The sequence below is a fragment of the Danio rerio genome, chromosome 8, assembly GCF_049306965.1.
Source record: "Danio rerio strain Tuebingen ecotype United States chromosome 8, GRCz12tu, whole genome shotgun sequence".
NCBI lineage: Eukaryota > Metazoa > Chordata > Actinopteri > Cypriniformes > Danionidae > Danio > Danio rerio.
Window position 1 is genome coordinate 43,018,310 of NC_133183.1, and position 16,695 is coordinate 43,035,004.

Consider the following 16,695-nt stretch of genomic DNA (forward strand, 5'->3'; position numbering starts at 1 on the left):
ATTAATTATTTTAATATTTTAGTAGGTTACTAATATTAAAGGAACTTTTTTATTGTTATTTTTGTTTTTAAAAAAAGTAAAAACATATTTTTTTTATTATTTAGAGACAATCTCTGAAGATAATAATCTTTGTTAAAAAATTCAAAAGCTATGGCATCATTGAATCTTAAACGTGCCATAGAATGAAAATATGGATAGGCCTTGCTGAAAAAGAGTTTAGTGTATATAAATGGCATACAACAAACACAGCCTGATCTCATGAGGAAATGTAAGTATTTTACGTTTTGTCAGTTTAGTGGCTAATTCGTCTGAATTCGTACAAATTAAGTCGCTCTAAAATGTACGATTTTAAAAAGGAGGCGTGGCACCCAACCCTGCCCCTAAACCCAACCATCATTGTGTGATGGGTAAATCGTACTAAATTGTACGAATTAGATCCTACGAATTCATACGAATTAACCACTAAATCAAAAAGTTACAAATTGCCTTGAGATTGTGTTGACAAACACCCAGTTTTTCCCCTTAATTTTATGTTTGTATATCCTTGTATTTAGTGATCAATTTGTAAATGAATAATCCCTCGAACAAACCCAGTAAATAAACGTTACTGTGCCCGACGTCCACTACTCAATTTTAGTTTTCCCGGATCATGACGTCATTAATGGTGATATCGCAAAAAAGGTCATCACTTTTCTGAACGGTTTTTAATTATTTTGTGCCACATAATGTTATACTGTAGGTCACTAATGAATAATAAAAACATGTAGCTACTAACATAAATCATATGAACAATTACTATTCTGCTCACTTCACTATTATGTGCCAAGTGAAAAAAAAATAATAATGAAATGACTCACTCAGTCTAATCTTCAAGAAGAGCCCAAACAAAAAAGACTTTCCACAGAAGAAAAAAAGCAATATAAGAAATAATGTGATGTCATGTCAAGAAATAATGTCATTGGTCTATTAAAAATTTCAGAGGAGGGCTAATAATTTGTCTTCAAGTGTATTTAATTCACAACGCAACTCAGACAGCAAACTTCTAGCTAATCTCTCTACTACAAAAAAATTGAAAAGATTGTCTTTAACAAGGCATTTACTCACTTTGTTCATTTTTTTTTCCACAATAGACGTAAGGTTATTTTCTACATGTGTGTTTCAGAGTATAAAACACACACACAGTACCAATGTTTGTGTGCATGCGCTTACCTAAGCCACATTCATACTATGTAGATTATGGTGAACAAATGTAAAATATTGAATCAATCCACTTTATAGCACCTTTAAAAATTGCTCAAAACCTCTGCCCTATATTTGTTCAGTTGAAATGAAAATTGATATACTTCACTTTGTGATTTTAAAGTAGCTGCCAAGTTTGGGTAAGGATTCACCAAAAGGTCATTTAACTTTTTAATTTAAATCATTTGAACAGCTTGTAAGAAAATAATGAGGGAAAAATATCTTTAAGAAAATGTATTTGTGTTTAAGGATTCCTTGGTTCATGCACAATCTAAAGATAAGAATTATTTGCTGGATATAAAATAATTGTAAAAAAAAAATTTCTAAAAACATATATAAACATTTCAGCCCATATAAAACGTTTCTTTATCTGTTACTCAAATATGACTTATTTACACAATGCTGTTGGATCATCGACAGCATGTTTCAAAGGTACCCAAGTTTAAACTATTGTTTAAAAGAGATATAACTTTTTTAGAAGCAAAAACTTCATAAGCTTAGAACTTGAATGTAATGTATGTACGCAAGTGCCAAAGATTTTTCATTTCTTATTTTACTTTGCCTGTCTGCCATACTGAAATAAATGGAAACCCTTTCTTTTTTTTTTGCTTTTCCTCCCACAAATCCATCTCAGGCATGGAGCAGATGATGTTGTAGAGGGCTGCACAGAAATGAACTGAACAGATTTTTGATATTCAGTGCCATTATTGAGAATGCAACTTTCAAAGCTTACTCTGCTGCGTTTGATGTGCTTTTATCAGCTAAAAAAGTTAAATTGGCAAGGATTTGCTAGTCTTTTATACAAACATATCATCATATAATTTATTTTAGGATTGTAGGACATTAGGAAGTCTATAAAAGTAGTCATTTGCTGTGTCTGTCAAGCTATTTTTTTAAATATTGCTAAAACTACCTACAAAGGCACACAAATTAAAATAATCAGTTATTAAAATATGGTGTCAAATGCCAATGGAAACAAATGAGTTTTAATGAGAACACAGTAAAGGCCTGTCTAATGGCCTGTTTTCGCTGAGTGGTATAGTATAGTACCAGTCGGTATGGGTCACCTTTATCAGGCTTGCGTTTCCACTGCCAAAAGATTACCAATGATGGCCATGGCGTACAACAGAAAGTTTCAGTCGACGCCATTCTTGCTCAAGGAAATGTCAAAGTAAAGCTGTACGGGTCGTTCACATATCATATGAGAAGCACTTCTCAAAAAAACAGATGCTTTCTACAAATACTTGTGTGTAAATGTTCATTACTCACCTTTCTACAAACAGAATCTGATTACAACTGCAGATTAATGATGCCATATAACCAACCTTACAGTCTCTGATATGTTAACAATTACAGAAACACTACACACAACATACATTTAGTCTTTATTTGGGTTAAAAAAAAAAACTTGCAGCATATACCGTAGCCCACAGTCATTGCAAACCTATTTTCTGTATCTTGCATTTTCAGCAGCACATGTAACCTCTGTTAGAGAGTAATTCCATCATTCCAAGTTTATAATACTGCAAAAGGTGACGATAATAATTAAACGTTGCAGTTTGTTCATGTTTTAGGTTGCTGTAAGAATCATTTGCTCATTGTTTTTTTTTTTTTTTGGTTTCTCCTCTGGTTTTTCGCACTTCGCTCTCACGTTTGTTTCTGAAAGGATCGGATGTCAGAAGAACTTCAATAATAATGCGCACGTTATTCATCTGCTCAAGTTTGTTATTTCAAATATAGATGCGCGGCAAGTGCATGCTCTCTGGAGAAAGTTAACACACTGATGATTTTTGACAGCCTTGTAAAACAAAAACAGGACACGGCAGATTTTGTTCTTCCTGGCTTTGTGGCTTTTCATCAAGACATCGACGAGGTTTGTTTGAGCTCGGTTCGAACCTGGCTTTTTATTACATGTATGGAGCAATTTGATGTAATGTGTCGGCTTTGTATTAAAAAATAGAGCTTTTTTTTTATTTCATTCTCCTGGTTTGTGAACACGCTAGTGACGTTTCTCTGTAAACCAATAGCGTTCAGCTGCTTGTCTAGCTCCGCCTTTTGGTACCCTTTTGTCGTGCTAGATAACCTTTGTTTGTGCCAGAAAAGCGTACCAAACTGTACCATACTGTACTGTACTACTCAGTGGAAATGGGCCATAATGGGCAGCGGCAACTCATTCCATAGTCTAGGACCCGCCACAGCAAAGGCACAGTCTCCTATAAGCTTTAAGAGCATCTGTGCTCTGCGTCTACACCTTCAAATGACAACACGCATTCATCACACATTGGCATTAGTCTTCTGAGGCGCAAGTCATTTATTAAATGAAGAAAGATTGACGCAGCTTCTCCTATATCACAGCAAATTCTGTTTTTACTTTTGGTGTTTTGCACCAGTTAGTCAGGAAGTGACGATTTTATTCTCTTTGACTCATTGGATGGAAATACTACTTTATTCGCACATTTTTTATGCAATATTTCTGTTTTGCGCATAAATTTAATTTGCATATTTGGATGGAAACCTAGCTACTGACCAATTTTTAAGTGTCTCTTTTATAAACTCTATCACACATAGTTTAATGCCATCATTAGGTAGTGAGCACGGAAATATAGCACTATATATATATATATATATATATATATATATATATATATATATATATATATATATATATATATATATATATATATATATATATATATATATATACATATATATATCAGCTTAAATTATTATTGTCCAGTGTTCTCTGTCATCCTAAGGCCACTGGGCCGTGGTGAGCCAGGGTGCCAGGTCCCTTTCAGCGCTGCTTGCAGCTTTAATTTCTCTCTGAATTGCTCTTCCATATAGTTCTTGACCTTCTACACTCTGCTCCTTTGAGACGTGATTAAACAGCCTGTCCTGTGGGAGGAAAAGTAAAACTGATCGCAATGTTTGTTCTTTGCCAGCAGCTTTAGTTTAAGCAATAATCTCTAATTTTGATATCACCATTGGATTCAAATGTGCATCAAATATCACATTTCACTTAGAGTAAAAAGAATAGGCAGATAGTGGAATGAAAACAAACAGGATTTGTAGAAAGGCTCTACCACGCTCACACGCTCATATCATCTTTGACCCAAATTGCATGTGGTGCAGTCGCCCCGGCCAGCTAATACACGCAAAGCCCTCATCATAATGAATCAGATTGAGCAACAACCCCGCCCTGACCCTAATCTCTGGAAATCTATGGGATTTTCAAATGCGTTTTTTTTCCCCCTAGGACAACTGGCCATGTAGGAAATTATGATCAGTATGAAAAGTTGTCTTGTCCACAGGCCGTGATTTAGTATTATTGACAGGATTTTACTGGCAGGGAGAAAAAAAAAAAAGAGTAAGAGGGAAAAGCAGCAACATAGGATTTGTGCTCTTTATTGCTTATAAGCAAAGATAAGCCATACGAACCTCTGCATAATGCTGAAAAGACATTCATCTCATTTCTCATCACAGCATTACCTCAAGTTACTTTTCATGCTTATTCTACAGCAGTGGTCACCATACATGTTCCTGGAGGGTCGGTGTCCTGCAGATTTTAGCTCCAACCCCAATCAAACACACTTGAACAAGCCAATCAAGGTCTTACTAGGTATACTAGGAAACAACCAGGCAGGTGTGTTGAGGCAAGTTGAAACTAAACCCTGGAGGGACACTGGCCCTCCAGGACTGAGATTGGTGACCCCACGAGGTCAGGACAAACTCGATGGATATTCTTTCTCTCTCTCTCTCTCTCTCTCTCTCTCTCTCTCTCTCTCTCTCTCTCTCTCTCTCTCTCTCTCTCCCTCTCTCTCTCTCTCTCTCTCTCTCTCGCTCTAGGGTGCTCTAGGGTTTTTCTCAGGGACATGAAACTCCAACTTTTCCTAAAAAAATCTTATGGCACAAAAAGAACTGGCCTTGATTTGGTTATTTTAAAGGTGTGTAAAAAAAATCACCATTAAGGTTCCTTGGTAGGGATGTAACAGTATCAGAATTTCACGGTACGATAATACCTCGGTATGAAAGGCACGGTACGGTATTTATTGAATAATTTACAGGAAAAACAAAACTAATGAAAAGACTCGAAAAAAGTGCCAAAAGTGTTTATTTACCTTAGCACTGACCATATCAATGACATACAAATTAGCTATTTATCTGTAAGTTTCGAAACAGGAACTATTAAACCATATAAAAAAATAAAGTTTCAATTCAGTATTGTTGAAAACTCATCACATTCAACATTTAATCACAAACTCACTTAGATAGAGATGGGTTTTTTCAGGAAAATTATCATATAACTATAATCTGGTGAAAGCTGGGATCTCTGGGCATGTCCCCTGCAACAGAAAACCCCTCTCATTTGGGACTGAGGTTTCTGGGACAGAGAGATATGATTTAGCCAAGGTTGACAGCAGTGGGTAATGTTGTGTATTGTCTTTCCACCACTTGAGAGGACAAGCCATGAGTGAGATAGAGGTCTCTTTGCGGTACAAGTCAATGTCTGCATCAATCTAATAAGTGTGCTGTGTTCTGCAGTCCCCATGACTGTTTTTAGTTGTATTCCCCGACTTATATTTCACCACAGTCTGGCAGTGCCTGCATACTGTTTTTTTTCTTTGTCTGTCACCTTTTCTCCTTTTTCGTATCTTTTTAGAAAGAAACCGAAATGCTTCCACACATCCGATTTAAAACCCGCTTTAGGTTCGATCATTTCCAGCTCTTTTTCTTCCCCCCTACTAGCAACACACTCCATTTCTGCATCACTGGATCTGTAGTGACAACAGACCGCAAAGGATGATGGCCACGCCTAGGCTGATGGGAATTGTAGTTCCTGCTATCTCCCGTTCGCTTCATTCGCCAAAGCAAACTTTTCTCAGAAATATAGTTTTATTGAGTCATTCGCCTATGGTAATATTGAAAAAAAATACTATTGCGGTATGACGGTATTTACAATATTGTTACATCCCTATTGCTTGGGGAATAATTATTTGTTTAAAAAAATACATATATATTTTTTATTTGTCCAAAATAATTTTTAAATCCATGATGAATTTTGAATATTTTACATTTCTGCAAAGGCGTAGAGCATTAGCAAAGGCCTAGAGGCTCTAGAGCGCCATCGAAAATTGGAGCAAAAATTATATATATTTTGTGTCCACACACACACATATGTATGACTGCAACAGAGAGCATTTTATAGAAATTGGTAAAATCTATGGCATAAATCTGAAAAGTGTTCATAAATAAATGGAGGACTATTATAATAAAACACAAAATCGACATGGAGTGTACACACACATGCACATGTAGATATCTGGAGCTTTTTTATTTTTATTTTGGCACATTAAAAATGGCTATTGTATTGTAAAAAAAAAAAAAAAAAAAAGCAAACAATAAAAATCTAAAATCAAACAAACAATAGGAAACAATAACAATATATCGGACAACTACAAAAAATAAAAATACAGAATTTTAATGCATTGTAGAATAAATGTAGAACTATATATAAAGTGAATATGTATCATTAATTTGTAAGAAAGTTTTCTAAATCATGAAATATAACAGATTTATTTTTTTAACAACAAATTCTAGTTTTTTTTTTTTTCTTGAACCTCAGATGGTAGTATTTTATTTCTAAAATTCAAACCAATATCCATTAACCTTTTATATTAAATTTAGGTCAGAATGTTTGTTTATGTGTGTGTTTTTTATTTTTAATTTTATAAAAATTTAATTTGAATACACCACATTATGGTGTAGTTGTGAAGTAAGTGGTTAAAGTACAAAATATCCACAAACACTGCACAAATGCAAGCCTAAGAAGTAACTGCCAAAAAACAGATCAACCTTTAATCAAACTTTATTTATATAGCACTTTACTACAACCAAGGTTGAGCAAAGTGCTTTACATAAGTAAAAACAAATTAAACAGCACAACAGAAAAAGCAGACAATTCAAAACAATACAAGAAACATTAATAAAATAAAACAAGCATTAAAACATAAAGAAGTGTCAGTGCTATGCATTAAAAGCCAATTTAAACAAATGGGTCTTAAGCTTGGCTTTAAAAAGTGGCAGGTCAGGGATTGTGTGAAGCTCAGTAGGAAAGGTATTCCAAAGTTTAGGACCTGCCACAGCAAAAGAATGATCACCCTACTTGCTTGTATCTTGACCAAGAGACTTCAAGCTGAAGTTGGTCAGCGGACCACAAAGCTCTGCTGGGTTTGTGAATGTGCAATATTTTTCATAAATAAGTAGGAGCAAGGCCATTGACTGCATGAAAAACAAACATCAAAAGTTTAAAATCAATTCTAAACTTAACAGGGAGCCAGTGGAGGGAGAAGAGAATTATTGTAATGTGTTCACTTTTCCGACTGTTATTTAACATGCAAGCAGCAGCATTTTGCAAGACACGACTGGTTGACTCCAGCATAAAGTGCATTACAGTAGTCCAAACGCAAACTAACACAAGCATGAATGGCTTTCTCAAGATCAACCTTGCTCAGGAAGGGCTTGACTTTAGAGACAATGCAAAGCTGAAAAAACTTGCTTTAATCACAGAATCAATCTGCTTATCAAGATATTTAGTTTATCATATGAAATTAACATTTCCCTATGTAACTGGTCTGTAAATATCAGAATTCAGGAGGACTTTAGGCTAGGAGGATAGTTTTTTTCTTGGCTGCTCTAGGGTTAAACATTTTTTATTTCTAGTCTATTTTTTAATTACAATTATACAGATATCATAGCCTGACAGTCTTAGCAGCTCATTACACAACATTGTTCTGGCAATAATTGTTTAATAATGTTTTAATTAAATGCAAAGCTGACAGAACCAAAAAGTAACGTTGTGGATTAATGTCGCATAAGCACTAAATTTTGCATTATTTATTCACAAGATGCCACCAATCAGTCCAAAACAGTCCAAATGGTTAGGTTATAAGTATATGGAATTTAGTGTATTTACTGATGGTCAAAGTGAATCGAAGTTCCCAAATGAGCCTGTGTTATTTAGAGGTTGTTAACTGCAAATAATATACCCTGGTATATTGCGACTGACCAATCAGTAGCGATTATTCCAGACAGCTGTGTAATAATCTATGTTATTGTATGCTTGATATATTTCGTGATGTATTTGAGCCCCTCAAGATGATAATATTCTGATATTTCATTTTAGATGGATCCAGTGTTTACGGCAGAGGTTGAGGAGAGTGTCAAGAGGTAAATATCATCTTACGTCTTCATCCCTCTTCCTTGATCTGCTCTTCTTTACTTTCATCTTCCTCCTTCAGTATCTGGTACTTGATCTTCAAAGTCTCAGTTTCTTATTACTGCCACTAAAGACCCCCCCCCCCCCCTCACACACACACACACACACACACACACACACCCCGAAGCATCCATGTGACTTTTTTTGTGTTTCTGTATCATTAATATTTCTAGTATTCTTTAAATGTTCTTTTTAAAACAATGGAATGCCCTGATTTTATGCTGTTCCTGGATATTTATTGATGAGTAATTGCTACATTTGTGTTTGTATGTAGATTTGTTGGAGTGTTTCTGGCGGATGATTTGAGTCAGGAGGAGTTGCATGCTGCCATGCAGAAATCATTTGCTCTGGTCAACTCATCTCTCTCAGAGGGAATGTCTGCTGCCATCTTAGAGGTTTGTCAGAGAACACAAATGTAATGTGTTTTATTGCAGATTCTATTATGAGACGATTCTCTTTCCTCAGCATTTCTGTCATTTATGACACAACAGTTCCCAGGCACTGACTGAGTTTTTGGCAGTCCATGTTTTCACTGCTATACGGTGGGGATGCTACCGCACATCTTTTCAAATCTTTGCATCCAAAATCAAGCAATAGAAGCATTTCTTACGCATGGAAGCCTACTCCATTATCAAATATTCAAATGCATAAAAATCAAAAATGCTCATTGATTAAATGTTGATTTTGTAAAGAAGACGAGCTTTGGCTCAGTCTACTTGATTCTAAGATATGCTTAAGCTACTGTAGCAGAGACAAGCTGCTGTGGATTTTATTGTGAAAGTGATCAAAATTGCTGGTTTTGACTGGAAACAGTTTTAAAAACACTGGCAGAGAAATATTTAATTTGAAGGAAATGTTAATTATTGTGTTTTTAAAGGGAGAGTTTCGTAAAAAGTGAAAATTGTCGTCATTTATTTCAAAACTTTTTAAACCCATATGACATTTATTGGCACTACAAAAGGTTAAATTTTGAAACTTTTCCTCCTTGTTGTTGCCAATATAATGGCAATATAATACAATGCCAATAATGGCAGTAATTAAAAATCTGTACCAAGCTTAAAAAGAGGGTGTATGAGTATCCCAAAATGTCCCCTTTGATATAATCTGTATATACAGTTGAAGTCGGAATTTAGAATGTTTTTTTTTTCCAGTATTTCCCAAATTATGTTTAACAGAGCAAGAAAGTTTTCACAATATGTCTTATAACATATTTTCTTCTTAAGAAAGTGTTATTTGTTTTTTTTTTTGTTGTTTTTTTTTTGCACAGCAAAAGCAGTTTTTAATTTTTTAAAAAACGTTTTAAGGTCAAACTTATTATTATTTCAGCTATATATTTTTTGATAGTTTACAGAACAAACCAATGTTATACAATAACTTGTCTAATTACCCAAACCTGCCTAGTTAACCCAATTAACCTAGTAAAGCCTTCAAATGCCACTTTAAGCTGTATAGAAATGCCTTAAAAACTAGCTAGTGAAATATTATTTACTGTCATCATGACAAAGATTAAATAAATCAGTTATTAGAAATTAGTTATTAAAAATATTATGTTAAGAAATGTGTTGAAAAGGTCTTCTCTCCATTAAACAGAAATTGGGGGAAAAAATAAACAAAGAGGCTAATAATTCAGGGGTGCTAATAGTGCTAATAATTCTGAATTCAACTGTATAAATTAGTCTAAAAAGGTAGGGTTTATTTAATTGGAACATCCCTAAAGGGATAAAATAATGACTTTAGTTTTTATATATACAGGTAGTTGGACTATCCCCTTAAATTTAATAATGATTTCAATTGCTTTGGACCAAATTTCACATTGTAATAAAAAAGTAACCTAAAGATACAAAACAAAATAAAACAAATAAATAAAAAATAATTAAGCACCAGACTAGGGCTGCACAATATAGATAGATTTCAGCATTGAAATCGCAATGTGATCATTCACAATAGCCACATTGCAGGATATGAAATGGTTCTGGATGAAAACTTTTTTCAGGCCTGTGACTGTATATCTATTTTAAAAGCATTCAGGCATAATAAATTGTACCATTTGTAACCACCTTAATTAATAATAGCAAAAGATTTTTATTTTGATTAAAATAAAGATTACTGTACCTGAATACTGTTGGACTAGGAAAACAATAAAGCACTTAATTTCAATTGTACCTTTCTTTATTATAGTTATCTATGATTGTAGATTTTTTATAGATTTTATGCAGATGCCCTTCCCTACAGAATCATCTCAATCAATCTAAAATTATTAATTATTTCCAAATAGAGAAATTGATCTGTTGAAACTATTCAAATTGCAAAAGATTTGTCTGATATTGTGCAGCCCTACACCAGACACACATGGATCAAGTTAAAGGAATAGTTGACCGTTGTCTAATGAAGCAGATCTACTGTATGTTTCTATAGCAAAAATATTCCCAGGCTTTAAAATATATCTTAAACCACTGACTTCCAGCAGCTGCTGATTCTCCATCTGATGATCAGTGACAATGCCGATCTCTGACTCTAAGTTTGATGCATGATGTGAGAGAAATTCATAGCAGAAAAGTAAGAGTAATGTACTGTATAACATTATACAGTAACGCTAAGCTAACTAGTTTGCTTGTTTGTCATTGACTTCTGTGGTAAACAAACTGTGTGATAAGTGGTTCCCATGAGATGTGTCTATTCTCAGAACGTTCAAGGCAAATCTCTCATACATTGAGTCAGAAATCAGCCAAGAAACACCCAATCGGCAGCCCCTCAGAGTCAGTGATTTAAGTTCATAATGCAACGTTAGACATATTTTGTCATAAAAACACATTGATCCACTTTACAAGACATGTGTTAACCCCTTGGTGTTTTATCGGTTAGGTTTACGACATATTGAAACATAATTGAAGGCTTAAAAATGGACACAACTCTATACCATTATACAGGAAGAGCCAGGATAAAATGTAAAACCATCCCCATCCGTGTATGTCTGGCAGAAGAGAGTACAACGAGGATGCCTTGAGCTTGGGTAAATCATATTAAAAATGTACGATTATTATATTAAAATGATCAAAACTTATGTTAAAGAATTACATTTCAATAATAATACTAAAAAAGAAATAGGTTTAACATTTCCTTTAACTTCAATTCAAATGAATCACCCCAGAGTCTATTTAAATGAACCCAAATCTGCCAAGTGTGAACACACCATTGACATTTTCTTTGTCTAAAAGAAAGCTGTCTGAAACTATCATAATTGTAAATATCTGATCTCGCTAGCAGCAAAGGAATCACTTACACCAGCTCTGATTCTGTTTGTTTTGCTCAGTATTAGATAGGATATTATGAACACATAATCACCATGAGGATCTTTTTAATCTGTGTATTCAGAATGGCCAGATTATCTCAACCCACAGTGGGATTAATGTGCTAAGTAGCTGTTACAGTATATTTCCCTCAATAGTTTCATATTGTTTGATTATCTCACATATGTGAACAATCCTGCATTGATATGGACAATATGTCACAATGACAAATGCATGAGTGCAGTCCATCTGATTTACTTTATAATGCCTGATTGCTATCTTTCAGTGAATTCCCCTGTATAGCTGATCCTGCAATGTCATGATAGTGGATTCAATTCACAGGAAATCCATATACTGATAAAATACCTTGAATGCCCTTAAGTCGCTTAGGATAAAGCACCTGGAAAATGAATCAATGTAAATGTGTTGTGCAGAGTTAATATATTGCAATCTGCTCTGTTTTAGGCAATGGATTTAGGTTTGCCTGTTTTAGCGAGGGATGTTCCTGGAAATGCTGCAATTGTTGAGCATCAGGTCACAGGACTGCTGTACTCCAGCCCTCAGGTAAGATTTAAGAAGGTGATTAAATGTGATCACAATAAAATCCAATTTATTTTAGATCTTTCTTTGAGTTTAGTACATGATACAGTGAACATTCTGCCACTTTACTAAAGCTGATGCAAACACTTTCTTTTGTAGACCATCAAAATGGATTTTATTAGAATGTTTACACGGCTTTATTCTATAGAATGTGTGTAAATTGTTATAAAAGTAATCAATATGACATTATTATAGTCTTCTGTAGGCTTACAGCTAACACATTCAAATGTTTCACTTCTGAATATCTTTCCAATTTTATGTTAAGGATCGTCAGACTAATTCTGTGCATATTTGTGTTTACCATGTTGTGATTGGTTAATAGAGACACAAAACAGTCTTTTATTCAGGAACATTTGAATATACTTTGAATGTGAACATGCTTTTATAATAAGAGACTGGAAGGAAGATTATTACAAATGGTGCTGGGCAAAAAAATGTTTGTTTTAACATAATATGTGTTTGTGCTGTGGATGTTTACAACTCCAAATTTAAAAAAGGGACAGTATAGAAAAATGCAAATAAAAAAGAAGGTTGTGATTCATTGTATTTCTTAGCAAACAATACAACAAACATTGTTTAACGTGTTCCTCATTAGTTTTATTTATTTTATTTTTTCAAAATAAACACTTATTTAAATTTTGATTCCTGCAACACATTTACAAAAAGTTGGAACAGTAAAGCATTTACCACTTTGTAAGGATGAGACGTCGAACGGAGGTCCTGACTCTGTGGGCTTAAAAATCCCATGACACTTCTTGTACTTCTTGTAAAGATTAGGAGTGTAACCCCGGTGTCCTGGCCAAAGTCCCTCAATCGGCCCTTACCCATCATGGCCTCCTAATGAATTGAATTGGCTCTATCACTGTCTCTCCACTCTACCAATAGCTGGTGTGTGGTGAGTGCTCTGGTGTCGTTGTCCTGTGGCTGCTGTTGCATCATCCAAGTTGATGCTGCACACTGGTGGTGGTGTGAAGAAACCCCCCTAATGGTTGTAAAGTGCTTTGGGTGTAAGGCCATACACAATAAATGCTCTATATAAATACACATTACATTACATTAGATTACAAGGGTGCCATTCCTTTTCACCACACTTAAAAGAAGTCTAGGGACTGAAGGCACCAAGTGATGAAATGTTTTAGGTGTAATTTTATCCTGAGGTAGGCAACAGTACAGGGTTCTCATTGTCGCGTTTTGCACTTAAAATGCACCACACATTTTCTATTATAGACAGGTTGGGACTTCAGGCAGGCCAGTAAAATACCTGTATCCTCTTTCTCCGTAGCCAGGACTTTGTAATGTGTGCAAAATGTGGTGTTGAAATATGCATGGGCTTCTCTCGAAAAGATGTCTTCTTGAAGGCAGCTTATTCTGCTTTAAAATCTATATCTACTTTTTTTTATCTATTAGCAATAATGGTGCAATCACAGAAGTGCAAGTTACCTTTGCTAAGGGCACTGACACAACCCCATACCATGACAGACCCTGGCTTTTGGACTTGAGTAACAGTCTGCATGATCCTCTTCTTCTTTGGTCCATAGCACATGGCATCCATTTCTCCCCCGAAAATTCCTGTAATACTGATTTATCTGAACGCAGTACATGTTTTTCACTGTGTGATGGACCTTACCAGATGCCTCTGAAGTTGACAGCGCTTCTGGACACTGTTAACATAAGGGTTCCTTTCAATACAGTACAGTTTTAACTGTCATTTGTGTATGTAACAACTGCATATTGTGGTACTTGATAAAGGTTTGCCAAAGTACTCCTGAGCCCATGTGGTGATATCACTTATAAATGAATGAAGATTCTTGATGCAGTGCCACCCAAGGGATTGGAGATCATGATAGTTTAGCTTAGGCTTGTGGCCTTGTCCTTTATGCACTAAAATTCTTTCAAACTGTTGAACGTGAAATATCCAAATTTCTTATTGTCTTTCTTTAAGGAACATTGTTCCTTGAACAATTTTCTTACATATTTTACTTTTAGTTAAAAATTTGATTGATCCCCTTTGGGCAATTTATTCTGACATGGTGGTGCTTCACAAATAGCAAAAATGACACTTAACACAATAAACACCAACACTTAAGATCAAGTACACAAACAAAAAACTGAGGAAAAAATAATTAAATAAGTAGTAATAATAAATAATAATCCATTTGTTAACTACATTTATAACGTAACCAGATTGCATCAAGCACAAAAGTAAATTTATAACGATTTGTGGAACATCTTATTGTCCTTAGAAGTAGCCCAAGGGGCATCCACTCTAAATATCTGCTCAAGGGGTGTTTACTTTTTTACGTGCCATTCTCAACACCTGCTGTTCGGAATAGTATGCAAGACTTTGCAGGGAAACTCCTCAAATGTTTTGGCAAATCCACCTAATATTTTATAATATTCCGATCTTCGGCCCATCTTTGCTCCTTAAGGACTAGACCTTTCTTGGATGCTGCTTTTGTACCAAATCATAATTACAATCACCTGTTGACATCACCTGTTTCAAATCACATCATTATTTAACCAATTTACCCGATTGCTAGCTATAAACTGCTCCTGTACCAACTTTTTTTTTGGAATGTGTTGCAGGTCTTGATGACAGGAAAGAATGTGTATTTACAAATGAAATGAAGTTGATTAGACAATACATGAAATATTTTATATTAATGAAAATACAAGTCAAAGTAAATTGGGAAATCAAATATTTATTTATTTAATTATTATTATTATTATTATTATTATTATTATTATTATTATTATTATTATTATTATTTATAATAATTTCCATACCATGCCAACTTTTCTGATTTGGGGCTGTATTATGTATAACATAAGAAATGATTAAACAAAAGTTTCATACATTTTAGGAAATCAAATATGTGTACATGGTATGCTTGGACGTTTTCAAAAATATTACTGTATTTAAACTAAACTTTGTTTAAAAAAAATATTTAAAATCTTCTTTGGCACTAAAACATTGGTGTTAAAGGGAGAGTAATATCGACAACCTCTTCTTAGCAGCATCTCTATCCGCTGGTGTCTAAGCTTGAACCTGTTTTGAGTCTTTAGGGGGAACAGACAGACTTAGCGTTTATTGTACCGCCATGCTAAACGGCTGAGAGGAGCCCAAGGCAGCTTAAAAGGCCACAGGGCAAACCTTCTATCCCTAAACCAATCTGCTCATCTGCACAATTTCCTGCCGTCCTTTATCATGCGTTTCTCTACTGTATTAAAAGCAAAAGCAGATGCGAAAATCTCAAGCCTCTAGAGAATCAATGAAAATTATTTGTGAAAGCTTTGACATGTATTTATACGAGTCGGTGTGATTGTGACCATGTGGACACGCCATGTGCCCCTGTGTACACCTGTGACATATGCTAACCTTTGAGCCATAATGCAAAGAGCTGTGCTACGACAGAGTAAACACGCAAGCCTCTCTTCTTCTCAGCGGGGGGTTTTGATCAGTAGGTCAGTGTGCTGCATATTGACATTTGAAGGAGTTAATGCATTACTGTTGTATGGTAAAATGCACTTAATGCTATTACACAGTGACAAACCCACGGCTATTTTCACACAAGAAAATACCAATTAAATATAACACATTAGCAGGTCGAACAGTTTGAGGCAATGCTATTTTAGCATCAGCGAAGAACTATTATAGTTTTATAGGGAGAATAAGTATTTGACACATTACAATTTTTCTCTAAAAACATATTTCTAAAGGTGCTGTAGACTAGAAATTTCCACAGGATTTTGGTAACAACCAAAGAAATCCATATATGCAAATAAAACAAAATAAATTATGTGTAATAAAAAGAAATGACACAGGATAAAAGCATTAAACACATGAAGAATGGAAGGTGTAGAAATGCGGCGAAAGCCCAGACAGCAGCTGAAATCTATAGTAGTTCCAGTAACTCTTCAGCAACCCTCTGTCCTTCATCATTGTAAATTAATGTCAGCTGCTTCAGTCGAAAAAGATTCAAAGTAAATCGGCACACTGCCACTTTAGCACTCAAAATTTTTTTTATGTCAATATTACAAAATCACAACGTTTCGACCAACATGGTCTTCATCAGGTAAAGCGTTGCAAATGGAAGTCCTCCAGAAATAGTCAAACAGCTCTACACAGCACCTGCAGTCAATTATCATAATCAGCTAACAAGCCGGTAAACAGGAACATTTGCATACAATAATATACATCTAACAATATGAAAAGCATGCATACCATTACAAACAGACATTTAAAATACAAATGCAAATTCTATAAATTCTACAAATTTGAATTCTATGGTG

At 34.7% G+C, this 16,695-nt stretch overlaps 1 protein-coding gene across 2 annotated transcripts in view; it reads left to right on the forward strand.

The window, feature by feature from the left end:
- Positions 1-16,695, forward strand: part of glt1d1 (glycosyltransferase 1 domain containing 1) — a 93,856-nt gene that overhangs the window by 60,450 nt on the left and 16,711 nt on the right. The window contains exons 9-12 of one of the 2 annotated variants that reach the window (XR_012384672.1): positions 8,423-8,466; positions 8,790-8,910; positions 8,981-9,057; positions 12,268-12,366. Coding sequence is in view for 1 of the 2 variants with exons in the window: in XM_005167246.6 (XP_005167303.3) it covers positions 8,423-8,466; positions 8,790-8,910; positions 12,268-12,366 (264 nt within the window). In the remaining variant the exon portion in view is untranslated. The remainder of the gene's footprint in view (positions 1-8,422; positions 8,467-8,789; positions 8,911-8,980; positions 9,058-12,267; positions 12,367-16,695) is intronic. The other variant, XM_005167246.6, reaches the window with a different exon arrangement.